General features: G+C 43.1%; 2 protein-coding genes across 6 annotated transcripts in view; one reads left to right on the top strand and one right to left on the bottom strand.

Moving 5' to 3' along the window:
• Window positions 1-21,337, top strand: part of Pus10 (pseudouridine synthase 10) — a 54,028-nt gene that overhangs the window by 18,780 nt on the left and 13,911 nt on the right. For all 5 annotated transcript variants that reach the window (XM_021626594.2, XM_060365145.1, XM_060365144.1 and 2 more), the window contains 9 exons: window positions 4,317-4,351; window positions 8,695-8,806; window positions 11,414-11,475; window positions 11,970-12,015; window positions 12,649-12,713; window positions 14,823-14,908; window positions 15,725-15,850; window positions 20,180-20,236; window positions 21,226-21,302. In XM_021626594.2, the coding sequence (XP_021482269.1) occupies window positions 4,317-4,351; window positions 8,695-8,806; window positions 11,414-11,475; window positions 11,970-12,015; window positions 12,649-12,713; window positions 14,823-14,908; window positions 15,725-15,850; window positions 20,180-20,236; window positions 21,226-21,302 (666 nt within the window). The remainder of the gene's footprint in view (window positions 1-4,316; window positions 4,352-8,694; window positions 8,807-11,413; window positions 11,476-11,969; window positions 12,016-12,648; window positions 12,714-14,822; window positions 14,909-15,724; window positions 15,851-20,179; window positions 20,237-21,225; window positions 21,303-21,337) is intronic.
• The window catches only part of Rel (REL proto-oncogene, NF-kB subunit), a 59,666-nt gene continuing 56,414 nt past the window's right edge, over window positions 18,086-21,337 (bottom strand). Inside the window, exons 11-12 of the mRNA XM_060365140.1 lie at window positions 20,280-20,412; window positions 18,086-18,314 (exon numbers count right to left, since the gene is read on the bottom strand). Coding sequence (XP_060221123.1) covers window positions 18,232-18,314; window positions 20,280-20,412 — 216 coding nt within the window. The 3' untranslated portion in view covers window positions 18,086-18,231. The remainder of the gene's footprint in view (window positions 18,315-20,279; window positions 20,413-21,337) is intronic.

Raw genomic sequence — 21,337 nt, 5'->3', positions numbered from 1 at the left:
TAGAAATTGATGTATAATTATATCAATTTTATCAATTATATCAATTTTATCAAATTATATCAATTTTATCAATATCAAATTTATCAATTTTATCAATTATATCAATTTTCCTTCTCTAGCTCTTTCCATCTATCCCCTGCCTCTGGCCCTTTTCTCTAGTTGTCACCCATGTGTAGAACTCGGTTTGGATGCATGATTTAGGCTGGACCACTTGGTATTAGGAAACCAACTGGGAGGAGAATTTTCTCCTGCTCTCAGCATCCCAGGGTGACCTGCAGTTCTTTGTCTCAGGTTGAGGCCCCAAGAGATTTCGTCTTCCATGCTTTTAGCATGTCCGTTGGTGTCATCCTTGTCTGTGTCTTTTGATGACAGGCCTGTAGGAAGGCAGAGAATCCTCTAGCCATAGGCTAGACAAGTTAGGGACTTCTCCAGGGAAATTGCTGTCTCTCGTCATGTGAGAGTTCTTGAAGTTGTGCTGTGCCTGAAGCAGGGATTCAGAGGCCTCTGGACAGAGGTTTAGTCACTGAATTTTGTAGGGGTGCTTTTCCAACATCAAGTTCAAAGGGAAGATACATCTGCATGTTCCAGCCACACCGTTGGCAGCAGGTGTCCCTTGCTTGACTTATGCTCTTAACTCCAGGATTACCCAGATTCAGTGTCTCAGTTATATATAGATCATGTAGTCTTTCTCACAGGTATTCTGCCAGTTCAAATTGCCCTCCCTCCCTCTTTTCTCACTCCACTCTTGGAATTTCCTAGTGGGATTATTCCCAGTTAATCTTTTAGAGCCAAGAAAGCTGCAGTTATGGAAGACCTTAAAACTCAGTGTAGAATGGGCATTCTGAGGCCTGGGTTAATAGAAAGGTTACAGGGCCTGCAGACTTACCTGTCTGTGCTGATCTGTCCTTGCTTTCCCCTCTTGCCTTGTCCAACAAAGGCAGTGTTTAGCCTTTTAACCCTGTTTTTATTGCCGGCATGGTGGGGCCTGGAGTAAAGACAGTTGTTGGGGTGACCCACAAATACTGTGTTTTCCGGCTATGAAAAGTGTGTTGTTAATTGGCAAGGCTTCAGGGTCTGTAACGGGATATGTAAATGTTACTTCCTCACCTGTTCCCTTGAATGTCTTGGGTTTGTTCATGGACAGAGACTTGTCCTTCTTTTTGCATGCTGGTGAGCTCTTGCTACACAGGAGGAACACCAAGTAATAAAGTGTGGAACCCCTTACCTTATAGCCTTTTACCAGGGCCAAAGACATACGCCATCTTGCAAGTGGTCACTCGAGAGATGCAGTGCCTACCTTATGTGGAAGTGTTGGCTCTTCTCTGCCCAAAGTCGTAGACCTAGATGTCTGTAAGGGCCAGATAGATTTATAAGAATCAAATGTGGGCTGGTCATACTCTTCCTTTTTCTGGAGTATATGACTTCCTTTTTTTAGAAAAGTTTTTATTTATTCTTTGACAATGTCATACATGTATATGTATCTTGACTCATATCCAAGGCAGACTTTCCCTTCCACTCCCCCAGGCCCTTGGAACTTAGGACTTTCTTGTGCTAAATTTTCCTACATGTGGTAATGTTTTGGTACAAGTAATTCTTCAACTTTTTCCTACATTGCCACAGCAGAAAAGTAATAGTATGAAAGGGGTCGTGTTATGACTTGGTGAGTTATAGAAGACTCAAGGATCAAGGGTACCTTTAGTACATTTGTGAGGTGCTGTATGTGTGTAAATGTGGCAGTTTGTATGTTTTGGTTTTAGTCTTTGGGTTCATGGCCTGATTTGACACTCAAAACATTCTGAATTTTCAGTTTCATTTATCTTAATTACTAGTCTTGATGTTGGGACAAAACAACTGACAAAAAGCAACTTAAAGAGGGGAGAGTTTATTTTGGCTCAGAGTTCCAGGAGATACCCAGCCAGGAAGGTGTGGGAGCAGGCCCAGCAGGCCTAGTCACGTGTTGGTCAGAAAGCTCAGAGAGATGGGTGCCAGTGTCTAACTCACTCTGGAATTCCAGCCCTGGAATGCTTATAGAATCTAGGGCATGTCACCTCAGCAAGCTGTTGCTCAACTCTCCTACTAGCATTTCCCTAGCTAGAATTCTCAGCTGAAGTTAACAGTCTAGAATTAAATTGTGTGGCTCCTGATCTTTAAGGAGGTGACTTATTGCTTCTGGCATCAGGTTGGATTAAACTTGTTAACTTTAATGCCACTGGACTCTGTTGGGGCAGAAGAATTTATTGCTTACTCTAGAGAGTGAACTTCCCTGCTGACTGGAGAGCAGAACAAGTGCTAAACTCGGTGATCCGGAAGGGAGAGGTGCGCTGCTTTTTTCCGAGGAGGGGCAGGCCCAGGGCCTTGTGAGCATGTGGTAAAAGCGGGTAACTGAGCAATACTGACTTCTCTGGGACTTAGCCCTTTATCTCCTGCTGTGTGGTTAGTTCTGGCAAACCTGCAGTGTGCTTAAGCAGGGGCATGCAGAGGATGAGGAAGGGAGAACATTAGCGGTCTCAAGAACTGGAGACTTTGGTTTAATTTTGTACTGCATATGGTTATCTTCTCCCCCTGACACCCTCCGGTCTCCTGCTGCTTTATAATCATTGTGTAGATACTTTGTACCCTGCTGGCATCACCTGGGAGTATCACAAAAGGAGACAAAAGGGCTGGCTAAAAAGTCCAGAGGAGCCAGGCTTGGTGGTGCACACCTTTAGTCCCAACACTGGAGGCAGAAGCAGGGAGATCTCTTGAGTTGCAGGCCAGCAGAGTCTACATGGTTCCAGACCAGGGAGAGTTACACAATGAGAACCTGTCTCAAAATGACAGAAGTGCAGAGAAGGGAGTCTCAGATGTGTCCGAGTTTTGTATAGCTCAGATTTGACCAGTGGGGAGACTCCAGAATTACCGTAGCAGTTTGGGGGCCTGAAGGAATGGATCAAACCTTGCAATGTAAGGGGCATCTGAATTGTATTGTTTGTAAACTGTAGTGAGCTCTCAAGGTCACAGCAGCCGCCTCTCCTTTGTGGTCTAGTTAGAACTCAGCACTCCCAGTGTAACAGGAATAGCTAATGCTCATTGATGCTTGCTAGGTGTGTGCCAGGAGCCCTGCTTGGTTGCATACACACGCACGCACACACACACACACACACACATATATATATATGATTTTATATGTTCTCACGTATGAAATCCCTGCAAGGTAAATATTAATATCTGTATAGATAAATAAGTATATCGATCTCCTACAGGATAAAGAAGGGTAGGACAACATTATTATATAGGACATTTTAGCTTTGGGAAATCATAATCTTGAAGTCCTGTCAGACTAAATAGCATTCGCTTTGAAACAGTGCTAAGCAATGCTGTTTGTCATCACCTTTAGTCATCCAGAAGTTTAGACTACAATACTCTGGCTCATCCTCTCACTTCATCTTTAGATCCATGCTCATCCACAGTGAAGTAGGGCTTGAGTAAGTGGAAGAAATGAAGGAGCCATATAGTCCCTCAGACGGCATGAGGCAGGCGGAGGGAGCAGGCGTGCTGAGCTAGGGATGACTTTATGGTTCTTGGCTCAGGTTGGAATGTGTACCGTTTCTGAGTGGTCCTGGGTTTTCAAAGTCTCTAGTGTCCTCCTAGGCAGGACAGGGCTCTGCCTATATGTCACAGTGTATAACTGCTGGAAGAGGATGTGAATGGTAACGAGCAGCCGTTTTTGTAACAGATAAGAGCAGAGACTGTACGTATCTCATTGATCTACATGTGTTCTTGTCATAGTCACAAAATGTCATGTGCTGTGGTAGGACAGGGCATCCTTGTTTATAAGCCAAAGACACTGTGGAAAACCTTTGAGTCACACAGTTACAAATGCAAAGAATTTTACACTAACATCATTTACTCCTCATAATAGGAATGTTATCTCTGTTGTAGGAATTTTGTAATTAAAAAATATTTTTAAAGTTTTTATGTAAATGAGTGTTTGCCTATAGGTATATGTGCGCTCATGTGGATACCTGGTACCAAGGCTGGCCTTGAACTTCTGATATTCCTGCTTCTTCCTCCCAAGTGCTAAGTTTGTTGGTGCATACCAAAAGGCCTTGCTACTTTGAATTCCTAGACCACAGTGAGTTGGCATTACAAAGTAAACTTTGACCCTGTTTTTACTTTAAGGGAGCCTGAGGTCACTGCATTAAATACGACTCCTCTTCTAGGAAGAGGAGTTTGATTAGCAAATTATGTAAGCACTTTGATGATGTTGGAGCTTCATTTTACTGAACACTTTTCCTCTTTTCTTCTTTTTGGGTGTGTGACTAAATTGCCTACAGCATGCTGCATGGTTGTTGGTAAAACAGGAAACGGGGTAAGTAACTTCTGTAGACCGTTTTTATCATCATTTGACATAAACCACCTGATTCTTAAAGTGCTTTTACTCCTGTTGGCTCCTTTACGGTAAATACCTTCACTGTGGATCACGTGCAGTTTGCTTACTGACATGGCAGCTTGCTAGGACAGGCACCTTTAAAGTGGTTGTGGATACAGATTACAAGCATTAGGCATTTGGGGAGGTTATCTTAAGAAAATAAATTTTAGATTTGTACTTGAAGCCAAATTATGAAACTAGATGATAAGCCATGGAAAGTAAATTTCTGGTTGGATCAGAGTAAGGATGAGTTTACAGATAACACCTAGAAATAAAAATTGGCAATCCCAAAACTCTTGGAGACAAATGGTTTTAGAATTTAGATCTTTGGACTTTAGGAAAGTGATGTGGTGGTAAGTACTGGATATGTCTACCTTTCTCAGGGCGGTGCTGTGTAGTTAAAGAACAGGGACTTGGAGAGGGGCAAGGAGCAGATGAGGGAGGGAGGGTGGGATTGGGAGGGAATGAGGGAGCGGGACACAGCTGGGATACAGAGTTAATAAAATGTAACTAATAATAAAAAAATTAAACAAACAAAAAAAAGAACTGTTTCTGTAGTGAGGAAAAACATGTGCATGGACTTAGGCAGACAGTGTCACACGTTCAAATCAGGGTCTAGTTGCCAAATGCACTTTCACAAAACATTTAATTCTTCAGAGTTTTTTTCTTTTTTTTTTAATTTTAAAACTATTCTGTGACTTAAAAGGGGGCCATGGGATTATTGGAGGCTTCTGTGTACTTTGGTGAGAAAAACCCAGAAGAAAACATAGAAGCTTGTCTGCGGTTCTGAGATTTATAGAAGAAAATAATTAACTTTTTTTGTTTGTTTTGTATTTTATGTGTGCATCTTCCCTTTTGAAAGGAGAAATAACCTCATGTTTATCAAAGGTTGCAGGCTTAATGAGGTTTTTTTCAAAGCCGAAAGGTTTAGGTAATCTTGTAGTTTTAGAACATGACTGCCATAATGAGAGCACACCCCTCTCTAACTGCTTTTACTTTGCTGCATACTGCTTGTGAGTTACTGCTTTCATTTCTCATCAAAGGGTTTTGCACCAAGCTGTGTTTCTTTGACTAGAACTTGATCCAGATAGGAATGCTGGGACAGAAAATACAGGATGCTGTTTTTCTGTTAGTGTCCTCGTTCATTTTACATTAAACAGATCACAAAGAATTTTCAGTAAGGAACTGACGTAAGGAATTTAGCTGGAAATAGTTGCTAGCATGGTTTGGCTGGCCTGCTCTTCAGAGTGCCGGCTGTGCTCTAAGGTAGCTGAGTGCAGTGGCAGCATCATCAGTGGTCACCTGACAGCAGGGAGAAGGGCGGTGAGGATGGCCCCTGAGGGCTGCTGCCTTGGCCTTTGTATGTACTGACCCCTCCACAGGACAGTCAGATCCAGGCAGGGACCACTGTGGGGGCACGTATGCAAAGTTATACTAGAAACAGTCACATTTTATGATTTATCCTAAATATTGTATTTTTGTCCTATGTGTGAGTAAGGTTTTCAAGTTATCAATTAACCCTTTCCTTTTTAATCTGGAGGAGAAAAGTACCTGCAATTGAAGTTTTTTTTTTTTTTTAACTGAATTAACAATTTTTAAATTCTTCATATATACCAGTTTTGTTTTGTTTTGTTTTGTTTTTTTCTCTTTAAACTTGTTTGAGATAATATTGTATGGTAAGGCTCTGGCTGGCATGGAACGCCTAGCCACAGAACTGTTGGGATTCAAAGCATGTGCTATCATGCCTGGCAGATTATTTTAATGTATAATAAACAATGTTTTAACAGGATTAACTTTTACTGTAGCTCTAGATTTTAGGGTCTATGAACAATTATAAAAAATAGCTTATTTTTTGTTTTACTTTTTATCCTTTAAAATATATTTTCTTGGGGCTGGAGAGATGCCATAGAAGTTAAGATCACTGCTGCTCTTCTAGGGGATCCGAGTTTGATTCCCAGCACCCACACAGCAAATCACATCTATAGCTCCACTTCGCCTGGCCTGCGTGGGCACCATATAGGGTGCCCATCCATCCACAAAGACAGCACACACACATAAATAAAATTTGTTTAATGTATTTTTAAAAGATTTATTATGTATATGTGTTTGTGTGTGTGTCTGTGCACATGAATACAGGTACCCTTGGAGGCCAGAAGAGAGAACCAGCTCCCCTGGAATCAGAGCTGCAGGCAGGTGTGAGCGCCCTAACATAGGTGCTGGGAATTGCACTTGGACCCTCTGCGGGAGTGGTGCATACTCTTGACCACATTCTCAAAGACATACTCTCACATCTTGTATACACTTGCAACTCTGATGCTAATTTATGCAAATGTAATTAAACTGCTGACTCAGTGTCTTAATAGTCTTTTAAAATATCTAAGTGTGGGCTGAAGAGTGGCTGATTCAATGGTTAAGAACACTGGTTGCTCTTGTAAGACCTTGGGTTCAAGTTTTAACACCCACACTGAGACTCACAACATCAGTGACTCCAGTCCCAAGACATCTGGCACCCTCGACTGACTTTGGGCCCCGGGCATGCACGTGGTGCACAGACATACAGTTTGTTTTGTGTTTTGGGACAAGGTCTCGCTATGTAGTCTTGGCTGTCCTGCAACTTGAGATGTAGACCAAGCTGGCCTTGAACTCAGAGAGATCCTCCTGAGTGCTGGTGTTAAAGACATGTATCACCATACCCAGTGACAGTTTTGGAGTTTCCAAGCAAAATACCCATACACATAAATAAATCTAATACCTATCTAAAATATATATTTAAATATTTCTGATATTCAGAGAAGTAGAAACAGGTCATGAAACTTAATGTTTGAATAAGCTCTTAAATGTAGACAAGGAGCTTGTTAATCTGTGAAATACAAGACTTATCTGGATATTTCACTGTTAAACTGTAACCCCAAAGCATCTTTAAGTACAACAGCTATGGTCTCAACTGAATATAGAAAGGGTAGATAACTGGTTTTTTAGTTGCATTTTAGAGGAACAGTAGTTATATATGTGTGTGTGTGTGTGTGTATATACACACACACACACATATATAACATGTATATATCATATACTTTATTCCTATGGATTTTTTTCTTTTGCATGGGTGTGGGGTTATTAATTAGATCACGGGCAACTTAGCAGTAGCTATACTAGAACAGCGGTTTATACATTATTTTTTTCTTTCCTAGATCAATTAATTCTAACTATTAACTCAACGACTTTCTGTTTCTTGCGGGCAGTTGGTAGTTTCTGCTGGTCTTGCAGATTATAAGGGATACTGTTTGTAGGTAATAACTCTGGCGGTGAAAATTAGACGTTAAGAGGGATGGCTCAAAGCTGTGTGGGGGTGCTCACCCTGAATCCCAGCACTCAGGAGGCAGAGGCAGACCGATCTCTCGAGTTTGAGGCCAGCCTGTTCTACAGAGTGAATTCCAGGACAGCCAGGGCTGTGCAGAGAAACACTATCTCAGAAAAACAGTAATAAAGTTGTGACTAGATTCCACCCTGTCTTGTTCCAGGCAGTCCTGTAACTGGCCATTGGGGTGTTTGGTATTTTAACGACTTAGATGATATAGGCGTATTGGTTTAGTAGTAATATCTTGGCGTTTTCAACGGAGTAGAAGAGTTTTCATAACTTGTACTAAGCACTTGTTCCCTCAGTTCATTTTATTACAATTGAAGGCCACAGGATAAAGCTAGCTCTCATAATGGGCATTTATCAAAACCCATGTGTCACCTCAGGAATAGGATTTGGGGGAATGTGGGGTTTTTATTTAACTAATATTACACTGGTGAGCACTTCAGAATGTTGCTACTTCAGGACTTACTGTTTCTTTGTAAGCAGTGAGGGGGGCAGAGTACAGCTTTTACTTGGATTTCCCATAAGTAAGCCCCATTTTCAGCAAGTAAGGAGATGTAAACATTTGCCACGTGGCTGTAACATTGTAATAGATGAGTTTTGTAATTTCCAAGCAATAGACATTCATCCTTTTTTGGCCTTTCAGAATGTATGAATCTTGGAATCTAGCGAATCCAACTCAGGAAAATAAATTAATGTGCATTTATTAGTGAATCTTCAAGAATTGGCTCACATGCCACTAAAAATGCTGGAATATAAGTTCGTGAGATGGGGAATTTTTGTCTGGTTATTTAATGTTCTGTCTACTGTATAAAATAGTGCCTGACACATGGTAGGCACTCATTATTTTAAAATAATTGTGTACATTCTTTTCTTTAACATAAAAAATGAAGTTTTTCATGTCGGTGAATTAATTCTTATTCAGGAAGCAGAGCCTGTCTCTGGGAAGGAATGATGTAGTCCAGCTGAAAGAAGCCTACAAATGGATAACTCAGCCCCTGTTTTCTGAGGAGCTGGGAGTTCCCGTTGATGGAAAGGTATCACGTACTGTTTATCCCTGGGTTACTGGGTTCACTTGAGTAGAAGATTTGGCTGGCCAACAGCATCCCTGTTGGTGTTGGTGTAACTCGAGGAGGGTCTTTGCAGGTTTTAGGTGTTCATTTAGAGCTATCTAAATTGATGTTAAGGCCTCTTCTCTTGGGTTTTTCTCGTTGTGACCCAAGACACGCAGGAAGAGAGCAGTGATGTGAGCACAGCGACTTCCAGGGTTAGGTGGCTCTTGAGCCGAGATGTGTTTGTGGTCTGCTAGAGGGGCAGGGTCGCTGTACAGAGCAGCGGAGTAAAAACAGCCCGGAGCCGGCGAGATGGCTCCGTGCATAAAGGTGCTTGTCACAAAGCCTGATGGCCTGAGTTCAGTTGTTGGTGAGAAGAGAGAACCAATTACCACAGGTTGTCCTCTCACCTACCCATATGTGCGTACGTGCACACACGCACACACACACAAATTTTTTTTTTTTTTAAGAAGCTAAGCAAGCATTGAATCAACTCCAGACTATTCAATTTTGGTTTTTTCAAATACATAGACAGTAGATGTTTAACTACAGTGAAAATGGGCTTATTCTATAATGCCTGGAGGTGTTTCAGGTCTCTCTGTTTCTAGGCGGAGGCTGCTCTTGAAGCTGGGACACACAGACACTTCTTCAACTCTAGAGATGATCGGGCCTCAGTCCTGGGAATGGGTTGACTATCCGTGGAGAGCTCCCCCAGTTCCCCTGAGTAAAATCAGGGCAAGCGCCTCGCTCATCGGAAATTAGACCCGGTATTAGAGGCTGGCTGCTCATTTCCCTTGAAGGGGGTCCCTGAGTATTAGAGCATCCCTACTCAAGTGAAAACACAGCACTAGCTCCTAAAGATCATTATGTTTTCAGAACCACTCTAAATTATATACTCTGTATCATAGTAAAAATATTCCCTTTAAATTTTTTTACTTTTGAGACAAGGTCTCACAGCTCAGGCTGGCCTCAAACTTACTGTGTAGCTGAGTACTCCTAACTGGTTTGCACCCCCTCTCACGTGCTATGCCAGCAGGGTAAGCTCTCTAAACTGAGTGCTGAGAGATGAGTAAAACTACCTCATAGACGGACTGAAAAGGAAACGAAGTAATGAAAGTACTTTGGAAATTAGAGAAGTCATTAAAGTATACTGTTCTTACCTCAGATTTCAGTTTTGAAGCAGATAGTTTCAAAATTTACATACTGAGTCAGAGAGCAGAGGTTGGGAAACAGAAGACCCAATGATGTGTGAGCGGATTCCCGTGGCTTCTCTTTAATAGAGGATACTTGGTTCATTTTATTTGTATAAGGTAGATTAGGATCCAGAGTATAGTAGAAGCAATTTGTTGTTGTGATTGTAGAAAACAGGCTTGGTAAAAACCTAGTGAACTGAGTATAATGAGAACTCTTTAAGACAGTTGGCATGTGGCATTTGTAGCTTTTTCTTTAGTATCAAATCTTGAATATTCGCTGCAGAGCTAAGATGTATATAGCATAAAATTAGTCACATAATTGCTACTTGCAGCACTTAATTTAAATAATAGGAATAGTTCCTATAGCTTAATGTCTCACAGTCCTTTCAACTGACAGGTATCAGTGAAGTGAGATTAACAAGACAGCTTTTCAAAATATTTAAGAAAAATGGCAAGTGACAAACATACCAAATGGCTTATGGTTCCACCCTGGTGGGATGGAATCTGAAAACCATCTTGCATTTGATTATTTTATAATTTGGAAGTATCACTTTTAAGCAAACAAAAATTAAGAACACTTTTTTAAAAGTCAAACTTGGATACTTTACAAAGTTTGAAGGCTAGGGACAAGGCTCAGTTGCTGTTTACACTCATTTGGACCCAAGTGAGGATTGCCAACACACATAAAAAGCCAAGCACATCTCCAGAATGTGCTGGCCAGCCAGCCAAGGCGAACTGGTGAGAGACAGTTTCAGTCACAGGTCCCATCTCAGAAAATAAGGTGGTGAAAGACTGAAAAAGACATCCAAGGTTAGCCTCCAGCCTCTACACACACACACACACACACACACACACACACGGAAACACACACTCAGAGGCTTTATCCAGAATTCTTAAAGATTCGAATAAAATGTTTTGTGCTGCAAACAGTTGGTCAGTAGGGACATGGAAGTTCTCTGGGGTTTTTAGTTACTTCTTTCCAGTTCCTTGAGTAATTAGTCATCTTCATTCTTATGTATGCATTGGTCTGGCACTGATACAAGGTGATTTAAAAACTTAATTTAGGGCGGGATATTTGGGGAGGTTTGGATGGAGGAAAGGTAAGATAAAAAGCATTGGAATTACAGTACAGTCTCAAAACAAACAAACAAAAAACCAAACCAAATCAAAACCAAAACCCAATGACCTTGTTTTTAACACTTTTGGTAGTCTCATTGATTACTGGGTGTAGAAGCAGCTCCCTTCCAAAGCAAGCAGGCAGGTTTGAGAGTGCTCGTATTTCTAGTTTCCTCGTAGCTTTTCTGAACCAACCTTCGCAAGGTGACTTCTATTTCCATTCATAACTTGTTAGCTTTTAGTTTCCTTTTGCTCATTTAAAAACTGTCTTTATCATTTTTAGAGCCTGTTTGAAGTGAGTGTGGTCTTTGCTCACCCAGAAACAGTTGAGGATTGCCACTTCCTGTAAGTTGCCCTTAAAAAACAGTGTCACTTATGTAAAATTTTTAGTGCTTTTCTTTTTTGTGAAGATAGTATTGTTTCTCTTTCTTGTGAATACTTCAGAACTTGTCATGTCTTAGATTTAAAATGTGCGGTTTTGTAGAAATTCCTCAGGGAAATCGATACAGCTCACAAATGTACACACACACACACACACACATATAATTATATAAAATGTATTTGAATTATGTCCACCTCTTCTTCTTTTTCTTCTTCTCCTTCTCCTCTTTCTCCTTCTCCTCCTTCTCCTGCTCCTTCTTCGTTCTTCTTCTTTTCGTTGTTGTTTTTGTTTGAGACAAGCTGTTACTATGTAGCCCTGGCTGTCCTGGAACTGCTATGTAGACCAGGCTGGCCTTGAACTCACTGAGATCCACCTGCCTCTGCCTCCCAAGTGCCAGGGTTAAAGGCGCGTGCCACCGCCTGGCTAAACTTTCATCTTAACTTGACTTTTGTTTCAGAGGTGAAGTGTGCCGGGATTGCTTCAAACCAGCCAAAAACAAGCAGGTAAGTGTTTTTACTTCTTACATTTCCACTGAGGTGAAGCTGTGCTCGGAGGTGGCAAGAAATGCTCTGTGACTGTTTCTCTTTGGTCAGGGGATTTTTACCCTGTTTGTTTGTTTCTTCTGGGTTTTTGAGAGCCTTGTTCAGGGTCACCTGGAACTCGTTAGAAGCCAGTTTGGCCTGGAACTTGTAGCCGTGGAAAGAACTCCTTAGGATTCCAACACTGCCACATTGCTGTTCCCAGCAGCGGCCCTGCTTCTCAGTGCTGACACTACCTTGGTTACTTTCCCAAGGTTGTGATAAAATACCCCGACTGAAGATTTTTGGAAAGAAAGATTTCAGCTCACAGTAGTGTACAAAAAGGGGAAAATGAGCTATGCACAAGCATTCATCACTTCCTCTTCCTGGTGCCCTGATCTGCCCTGGCTGCTCTTATTAAGGACATGGACTGAAGGAAAGGCCTGCAGAAACCAGCCCGTTACAGACTGACATTAAGAGCACTTCAGTTTGACTTGCTTTCTTGGGACTATTATGTATTTCTTGATTTTAAATATGTAGGATAATATAATTTCTCTAATCAGTTGCGTTTCAGCTCTTGTCGAGTTGATAAAATGTCTCTCATTTCTCCCTGTATAGTCAGTATTCACCAGAATGGCAGTTTTGAAGGCTTTGAATAAAATAAAAGAAGAAGACTTCCTCGCGTAAGTACAGAAGTAAGGAGGCGTTGTGCAGGCTTGGAAATGACGTGGGTATTAGAGGCTCTACTGGCTGTCACTCAGGCTGTTGGCAGCCTCACCTCCTCCTAGCCTGACCATAGTACAGTACCTGATGCGTGTGAATGTTTATCTAGTTAACCCTGAGTCATCTGGCTTCCCTGTCTTACAGCCGAGGGGCCAGTTGGGGACTCTGTGGCACAACGTTTATCTAGTCGAGTTTAGGCCTGGGTTCATTCCCTGGGGCCAAAACCCAAACTTCTGATTTTGAGAAGAGGATATTAATTTCCTAAGAAGGCGTTAAGTTATCAACTGAGTATAGGTGCCTGTGGGCCTAGTGCTATTCCTGTTACACTCCGAATCTGGTAATTTTTAGTGTGGCCATCTCTAAGAAAGATGAGGAGGCCTGGGGGGTACCCTCACTAGGACAGAAAAAGCACTGGCTGGCTAGTAAGGGAACCTGTCTTCCGATCCATTCTGTAGTCCACAGTTGCAGTCTTAGCTATACCAGTTCCTTCTTTTGGCATTAATACCCTTTTCAAAAATATAAATTGTTAAAATATGCAGAAATGCAGTAAACTTTATATTTTAATTATTGGTGCTTAAAAAAATACCCAATTACTGTGGTTTTCCTTCTAGAAGATCCTTGAGTAAATATCAAGCAGATCTTATGATAAGGGCTTCTTATTGTTCATGGACTAAAACATGAGTCTTACAGTGGAAATATTTTCATTAAACTTTAAAAAGTAAAGAGTACTTTGTCTAGAGGCTGGAGAGATGGACCAGGTCCAGTTCTAGCACCCACTTGACAGCTCACAACCAACCGGAACCAGTCCAGGGAACCTGATGCTCTCTTCTGGCCTTTGAGGACACTAGACTGTCACACAGTGCACAGACACACGCGCAGGCAAAACACTCATACACAGAAAAAGGATATTTCTATATGTCCCAGCTCCTGGGTTCTAAATGATTTCCTTGCTAAGGCATTTTCGGAAATCATAAAATATTCCAAAGCACCTGTGTAGGATTAAGTTAAAATTTAACTATTTACAGATAGCCTCCAGTGTGTGGCTTGGGAAGTCCACTAGCCAAGAGATTCGAACCCTCAACTTGAGAAGTGGAGGAGGACCCTCCAGAGTGAGGGCACATCTCCACAAGTAGATCAGTCACCCACTGCAGACCAGCTTTACACAGGCAATGAAGGCTCAGCCAGCCGCGGGTGACCAGATAGAGGGAAATGGTTGAAGAGCCTGGAGGGGCTTCTGCTTTGTATGTGGGGGTTTTCCCCAGAAATCTGGAGGCTGTTAGAAATTATCGCTGGGGAAGGTCAGATCCCCTGACTGTGAAGGGCCACACCAAAGCCCCAATTCACTTAGTGGCACTGCTGTGTGTTAGAAGTGGTATTTTAGGGGCTGGAGTGTTGTCTTGGTGGTTGAGAGTACTGGTTATTGCAAAGGACGTGGGTTTGATTCCCAGCACCCACGTGGGGGTTCACTGCCTCCTCGGCCACCAGGCACACGTCTGGTGTACAGATGTGCATGCAGGCAAAACAGTTATACACATAAAATTATAAAAATGAATCTTGAAAAGAAGTGGTACTTTACAGTTGATAAATATGATAGTTTATGCTTGTAATCCTAGTCCTCAGGAGGCTGGGGCAAATGGATTATGGCTAGACTGTGCAACATAATGAGTTCCAGACCAGCCTGAGAGACAGGGTGAGACCCTCTCTCAAAGAGAGTGTAGGGACTGAAAGATGGCTCAGCAATTAAGAGCACAGGCTCTTAATCTTTGAGAGGATCCAGGTACATTTCTCAGGATCCAGTGACCATTTCTGGCCTCCACAGGCATTGCACACATGTAGGCAAAATATCCATCCACATAAAAAAAAAAAAAAAAGAATAAATAAATCTTTAAAACAAAACAGTAAAATTTGTATAGTAAAGGCCCGAAGAACCCTTTTTGCTCTAAAACTTCAGAGTAGGAGAAATATAGTCCTTGAGGCTGAGTTCTGAGTACTCAGACAGCCCAGACTCAGCTCAGTTTTGTGATGTACATCTCAAATATTAGTGTCCATAAAAATCATTTGTTTTGCAGGCACTTTCCTTGTCCTCCAAACTCACCAAAGACTGTATGCTCTGACCCTGAAATTGAATGTTCTCATGGTGCTGTTTTTGTTGCTGGTAAATAGCCATCTAAAATATATACACCCGTGAACCCCCTTCCTGAACTTCTACCCTTTTATTACTGATGGACTGACTTAGAGGCCTGAAACTGAGCAAGAGCAAACCAGTAAGGCAGAGGACGTTTAGTAACATGGAAAACAAACTTTAAAGCTAGTTTTACTATCCTCTCTGTGACTAAATCCTTGGCATTATCCAGAGAAAAAGAAAATTTTGTATCAACTTTCCTAATTGCTATACAGCTGACAGGTTTTTGTTTTGTTTTAAAAGTTATAGTTGAAAAAAAAAAATAAAAGTTATAGTTGCTCCTACTAAATGCTAGTTGCTCTTTAGTCTTGACCGCCTCCTCAGGCATCAGCAGCTGCTTTTCTTTTCTTTTCTTTTCTTTTTTTTTTGTAGATTTATTCATAAAGCAGTGAGTCACTACTTGTTAGAGAGTTAGGGAGTTTTCCTTTTTGGTTTTTTTTTTTTTATCTTACAAAATTTCACAAATTTGATTCTCTGTAAAATGATACATCATCACTAATGACCATTATATTTAAGTTATTATTAGTTATCTGTAAAAACAATTTTTTTATGATCTTTGTGTGTATCACAATATCATGTTACTCAGTCAACTAACTTTAAATCTTACTTACTTATCTTCATGTCTATGTGATGGCTTCCCAAGGTAGACTGTTTCTTAGTTAAAGGCTTGGCCTCCTTTTATGCCCTAACATGTAGAATAGCAAACTTACTAAATAGTTGTTACTTCCCTTTTTATCCTCATATATTAACCACAGCATTCCATCCAATTACCTGGTATTTCCTTGGCAGGTAGATATAACAAATACTCCAGGAATCTACCACAAACTCCATGGATAATTGATGGAGAAAGGAAAATGGAATCTTCAGTGGAAGAGTTAATTTCAGATCACCTCTTGGCAGTTTTCAAAGCAGAGAGTAAGTGTTAAGATGCCCGTGTTTTACGTACATTGTTATTCAGGAATAGATTCCTAGAGGCTCAGGGAAGACTTCTCTGTTTGTTAGTCATGCCCCGCCGGGGCTGCTTGGCTCCAGGATTCCCTAGTACCGGCTTCGTTAACACCTGCAGGCCCAGGCTGGAGTTAGTCCGGATAGCCAAGCGAGGCCGTCCTTCCTCTGTCCGCTCCCTCCCGGGAGACTAGAGACCAAGCCTGCGCTAGAGCGAAGCGCTAAGCCCCACCTCGGCACGCAGCCGCAGCTTGAGCTTCCTGGGGGGTCCCGGCTCTACACCCCGCGCTTGCTCAGGTCTACGGAGCGCCGCGAGGTGAGGGATGACCTTCAGGAGTAGAGAAGATAGATCAGGGAGCCATTTTACAGAGGTTCTACGGCGTGTATTTTGTTTTCATTTCCTAGGTGTTAGTGAGCCAAGTTTGTGGGGTGAGCCAGGTCTGGGAAAGCGTATGCTTTCCTTGTCTCAACAGCCTGTAAGGCAGAGGCAGCTTAGAGTCTGCCTAGAGTTTACATGGGAATAGATAGGAAGGAAAGGGCTAAGACTTCAATTGTAAGGAAGAAGTGCAGCAGTGAGTGAGTCAGCCTTTGGAGGGAGACGGTGGGTCAGCTGCGCACGCCTTTCTCTCTGAGATCTCTGAGAAGCGCTGAGGAGCGTGCCGTAACGCCGGACGGCCGTCTCGAGGAGCAGTGGCGCTCCTCCTAACCCTCTGACTTCGGAAGAAACGCTTTAGCCCACGTTTCTTTCATGATTTCTTGTCTGTTCAGGGATCTTGCGTATTCGCCACTCTGCCACCAAGTGCCGGGTTGCAGATGCATGCTGTCACACTTCACGTTGACTTTATTTTTAACTCTGCATATATGTATGTGTGGGCACATGAATGCTGTGCCCACAGCTGAGCAGCACTGGGCCCTTGCAGCTGGAGTTTGGGGTGTGAGCCGTCTCATGTGAGGGGTAGGAGCCAAACTCGGGGCCTGTTCAGGAGCAGAGTGCTCCTACCACTGAGTCACCTCTCCAGCGAGGGCTCCTGGTGCTTAAGTGGGTGCTGGTTCTGTGAACTGGGGGCCTCATGCTTATTTATACAGAAGATACTTAGGTGGCTCAGCTGTTTCCCTAGCTGCTAGGGATTACTTCTGAATGGAGAAAAAAATTACCCTGGAAGACTAATATTTTCCAAATTTTTAGAGAAAAAAAAAGTCTTAATATTTACAAACGGCTTTTTTTTTTTTTTCGTAAGACATAGGTTATGAAGACTTGAAAATAAGCTCAGCATAAAAACATCTCTTGGGCTACTGATGTCATTCCATGTGCACTAGGTTCTGGCTTTGGTTCACAGAGCTGCACGGAAAAGAAAAAAGTCAAGCCTTACTCAGAATTTTTGGGGGGCTGCCTCACTTCCTTTCTGTAAGGGTTCTGGGATCTTCATTTTGGACTGTTTAGGTCCCAAAGAAGCCCCTGGCTTCCTCAGGGCTCCAGGGTTGCTAGAGACGCTGAAACTCCTCTTCCAGGTTTTCATAAAGGTAATTTATTTATGCCCTTTTCCACCTGAAAAGAAATCCTGTCTCCTGAGCGAAGAGAAACCTAACTGTGAGGTTTCGGCTGTAGCTCAGCTGCCCTGGGATGGACTCCCAGCACCACTAAGTTGGGTGTGGTAGTGCAGGCCTACAACCCCAGTACTTGGATGGTGGAGACAGGAGACCCAGAAGTTTAAGGTAATTTTTACTAAATAGTGAGTTTGAGGCCAGTCTGGGCTGTCTGAGACTCTAAAACAGGCCCTGGCATGGTGTCACGCACCTTTCACCCCAACACCCAAGAGTCAGAGGCAGTCTGATCCCTGTGGGTTCCAGGACAGCCAGAGCTACATAGTGAGATCTGGTCTTAAAACAACAAAAACCTCAAAAAGATCGTATGTTTGTTGTATTCACTGAGAAACTGATTGAGAGCCAGCTGAGAAATACCAGTCCTGTGGGCCTGGATGGGAGTGGCTCGTGTGTGACGGGTGGGTCGGTGGGGTGGGGTGTCAGGGGTGCGGGGTGCAGGAGGGGGAGTATAAGCTTGTTCAGAACCCCTGATCCATAGCATCATTTGCCAACCATGTTTCTTAGCTGGCTGACTGGGTATTTCTCATCAATGCTTCATATCTGAGGGCTCTGGAAAGATGAGTTTGACAGTTGTGTCCTTGAGAGTCTGACAGCTGTATGAAACAAACCAGTGTTTTGTTTTTTTAATTTTAATTTTATCTACAGTAGTGTGAAGGTGTCAGATCCCTTGGAACTGTAGTTACAGACAGTTTGAGCTGTCATGTGGTTGCTGGGAATTGAACCTGGGTCCTTTGGAAGGGCAGACGGTGCTATTGCCCGCTGAGCCATCTCTCCAGCCCACAAACCAGTGTTGGATGGAGCCACCTTGTTTCACACCCAGCCATTCTGTCTCCTAAGGAGGGAATACAAACTTGTCTGTCAGTTGCTTTGAACTGGCCCATCCTGTTACGTACTTGCTAATTCTGTAGTTAATGAGTACCAAGTGTTGACACACTCTCAAAATCAATCTTGGAAATTTCCCCCTAATACTACATTTACTGCTTTATTTAGTGAATAAAATGGTTGTTGGGCCACTACCCTCTGGACATGGTGAGTTACAAGGCCAAGTCCAAGCCATGGGTTGTGGCATTAGGAGCCTTCAGTGAGCTGGCATCTCACCGAATAGCTCAAACCACTACTTAATGGTCCCTGATAATTCTTGCTTTTCATTTTGTTGTTGACATGTCCTTTCCTTTGAGGAGATGCCTTAAAAACCCATAGAATTAGGGGGACAAGGCAAGACACAACTCAAGTTCAAAAAGTAAGTTTTCAGCATGTGTTCTCTAGTAAAGTTTTAAGGTTTTTTCCTATAGATGATTTCCCCTAGGGTTCAAGCTGTTTTCTTAGATTTCAAGCTTGAAACATTTTCTAAAGGGGAGCTGGTGATGTGGTTCAGTGGCTAAAGGTACTTGCTTCTAGGCTTGACAGCCTGACTAATCCCAGGTCCCACATGGAAGGAGAGGACTGACTCCTGCAGATAATCCCTTCGCCTTCATATGCACACCGTGATACATGCCTGTACTCACAAACACGTCACACACACGTAACACAATGACAGGATTGCTCATAAGAATGTGTCAGGGATGTTCTGACATTTGTTTCCTGTCCTGTGTCTATATGTCGTGTCCCAGTGGTAACCACTCCATAAGCGGTGACTCTCCGAGGATGAGCACCGTGTCCACCTGTCCTGCCGTTGTCTCTCTAGTGTTGGCACAGTGCGTCGCTGTGGTAGACATCCGAGTGACGACGCTCTGCTGGTCTTCCGCCTCTTTGTTCAGAGACCTTAAATTTCATCCCTGTAGAGACTGTGCAGGGTTCCCAAGGCCGCCCAGCCCCTCTCGCTCTCGGTCCGGGCTCCTCTGCGTATGTCTTGGTGGTCTAGCATATCCTGCAGGTTCCTTGGTTCTGGTGTCAGAATGCCAGGTCCACCAACCTTGCTACCAGATCTGCATTTCTTAATCTGATACGACTTTTGGCAAGTGATTCATCCTGCCTGTTTCACCTTCCTTAGAAGGAAAATGAAAATAGTGGCAGTGACAACCTGTTTAAAGCATCTGGAGTCATGCCCGCTGGAAGTGGTGTTGGCTGCAGTGGTGGACTCTTGAGCTGAGCTCTATCGATGAGCATTATTATGTAGATTGTTAAAGCTATTCCCCCTGTCTGACATTGTCAGCTTTTGGTCTGTGATGATAAGTTCATCTCTCATTGTACATTGGTTTCAACATGGCTCCACATTGGGTTTGATTATATTTAATTTTAACATGATTGCTCTTGTTGTTGTGCTTGCTTACTTGAAGGAAAAAAGGTAAAAAGTGTTTGCCACAAGCCAGTGGCCAGGGAGGTGGGGCCTTCCTTCCAGCCTTGGCTTTCCATGAGATGGGGTATAGATGCTGGTTCAACTCTGCCACTGGATTGTTTGACCCTAGGAATATTGCTCAACTCTATGACACGAAGCTTAATGTTCATTTATTTAAGGCTTCCTGAAGTTCTAACAGGGATTAAATGATGTGTGTACAGTAGACCCAGCACCTGGCCTAATGAGTAGTGTTTGTTATTGCTGCTACCATCTTTAGCCAAGATTAGAACTAGAGATGGGTAATTATTAGCCCTTGCGGCCCCTTTCCATGGACTGCTGGGCCCACAAGACCTTGGATAGGATGTTTCTACCGAACGACTGCCGGGGCTGTCTCATCTTTTTCTCCTTTCTGCTTCTCACAGGTTTTAATTTCTCATCCTCCGGAAGAGAAGATGTAGATGTGAGAACATTAGGCAATGGTAAGATGGCGTCCACACCACCTGCTTAGAACCGCTTACTTACCGCAGCCGCTTAGAGCCAAAGGGAGGGCCAGGCTCCTCCAGACAGGGTGGGGGCCGGTGCAGTCCGCAGTCCTTTGCAGACTCTGGTCTGAGTGTGACTGATATCCTCTCCTCGGAGGCTCCTCACCACAGGCCTGTAAGTTGCAAGGACTTGTATGTACATTATTCTCAAAGTTCATTAGTTACTCCATTTAAGAACGTCTCAGGCACATGCCTTTTATCAAGCAGGTGATCTAGTTCCAGGACAGCTAGGGCTACACAGAAGAACCCTGTCTCCAATTGGGGGGAGGGGGAGCTGCACTTAGGAGGCAGAGGCAGGTGCATCTCTCTGAATTCTAGGCCAGTCAGGTCTACAGACTGAGTTCCGGAACAGCCAGGGCTGTATAGATAGAGCTTCTCTCAGAAAACACGGAACATCTCAGAGTTACTAGTTTTCAAAATATCTATTTTTATTTGAAAATGATTAGCCCTTACTCCTCTCTTATTTTATCTTGTTGAGTTATAAGCTAGATGGTGAGAGTTGATTGTGAGCTGTTAGATGTTTGTGGTTTCTTTCCCTGTAGGGGCACAGTTGTTCCATGTCACTAGAAGATTCAATGGGACAACGGATCTCACCTTGGTGTATATGTATCTGGGCATTGCTGCCTGTGACAGTATTAGTTTCATTAGTGTAGCCAACTTAATTAGTGGTTATTGAAGTTTGATTTTGTAGCTAACACAGGCCTGTGTGAGGACCTCTGGGAATGCAGCTGCTTTCACATGCCTCCTGTGTGGGGTGTAGCAGCCTCCTGCTCCAGAAGCCCTTTCGTTCTTTTCACACTTTCTCCCCCACCCTGTGCAGTCATGTCAGCAAACGTTCATTCCTCAGGAGATCACACCTCCTGCATTTGCCCAAATGGTAACTCTGTCAACACATTTCTGTTTCTTGACGGGGTGTACGCTGCCAGGAAGGCCCTTTGCGGTTGAGCTGCTGAATCCTCACAGAGTGCGGTTCACTTCGCAAGAAATTAAGGAGCTCCAGCAGGTAAGGAGCGCCACAGCTCCACCCCTGATGTGGAA

This window comes from Meriones unguiculatus, chromosome 12, assembly GCF_030254825.1.
Source record: "Meriones unguiculatus strain TT.TT164.6M chromosome 12, Bangor_MerUng_6.1, whole genome shotgun sequence".
Taxonomy (NCBI): domain Eukaryota; kingdom Metazoa; phylum Chordata; class Mammalia; order Rodentia; family Muridae; genus Meriones; species Meriones unguiculatus.
Note: the sequence above shows the minus strand (reverse complement) of the source record. Positions and strands in the feature narration are given on the sequence as shown.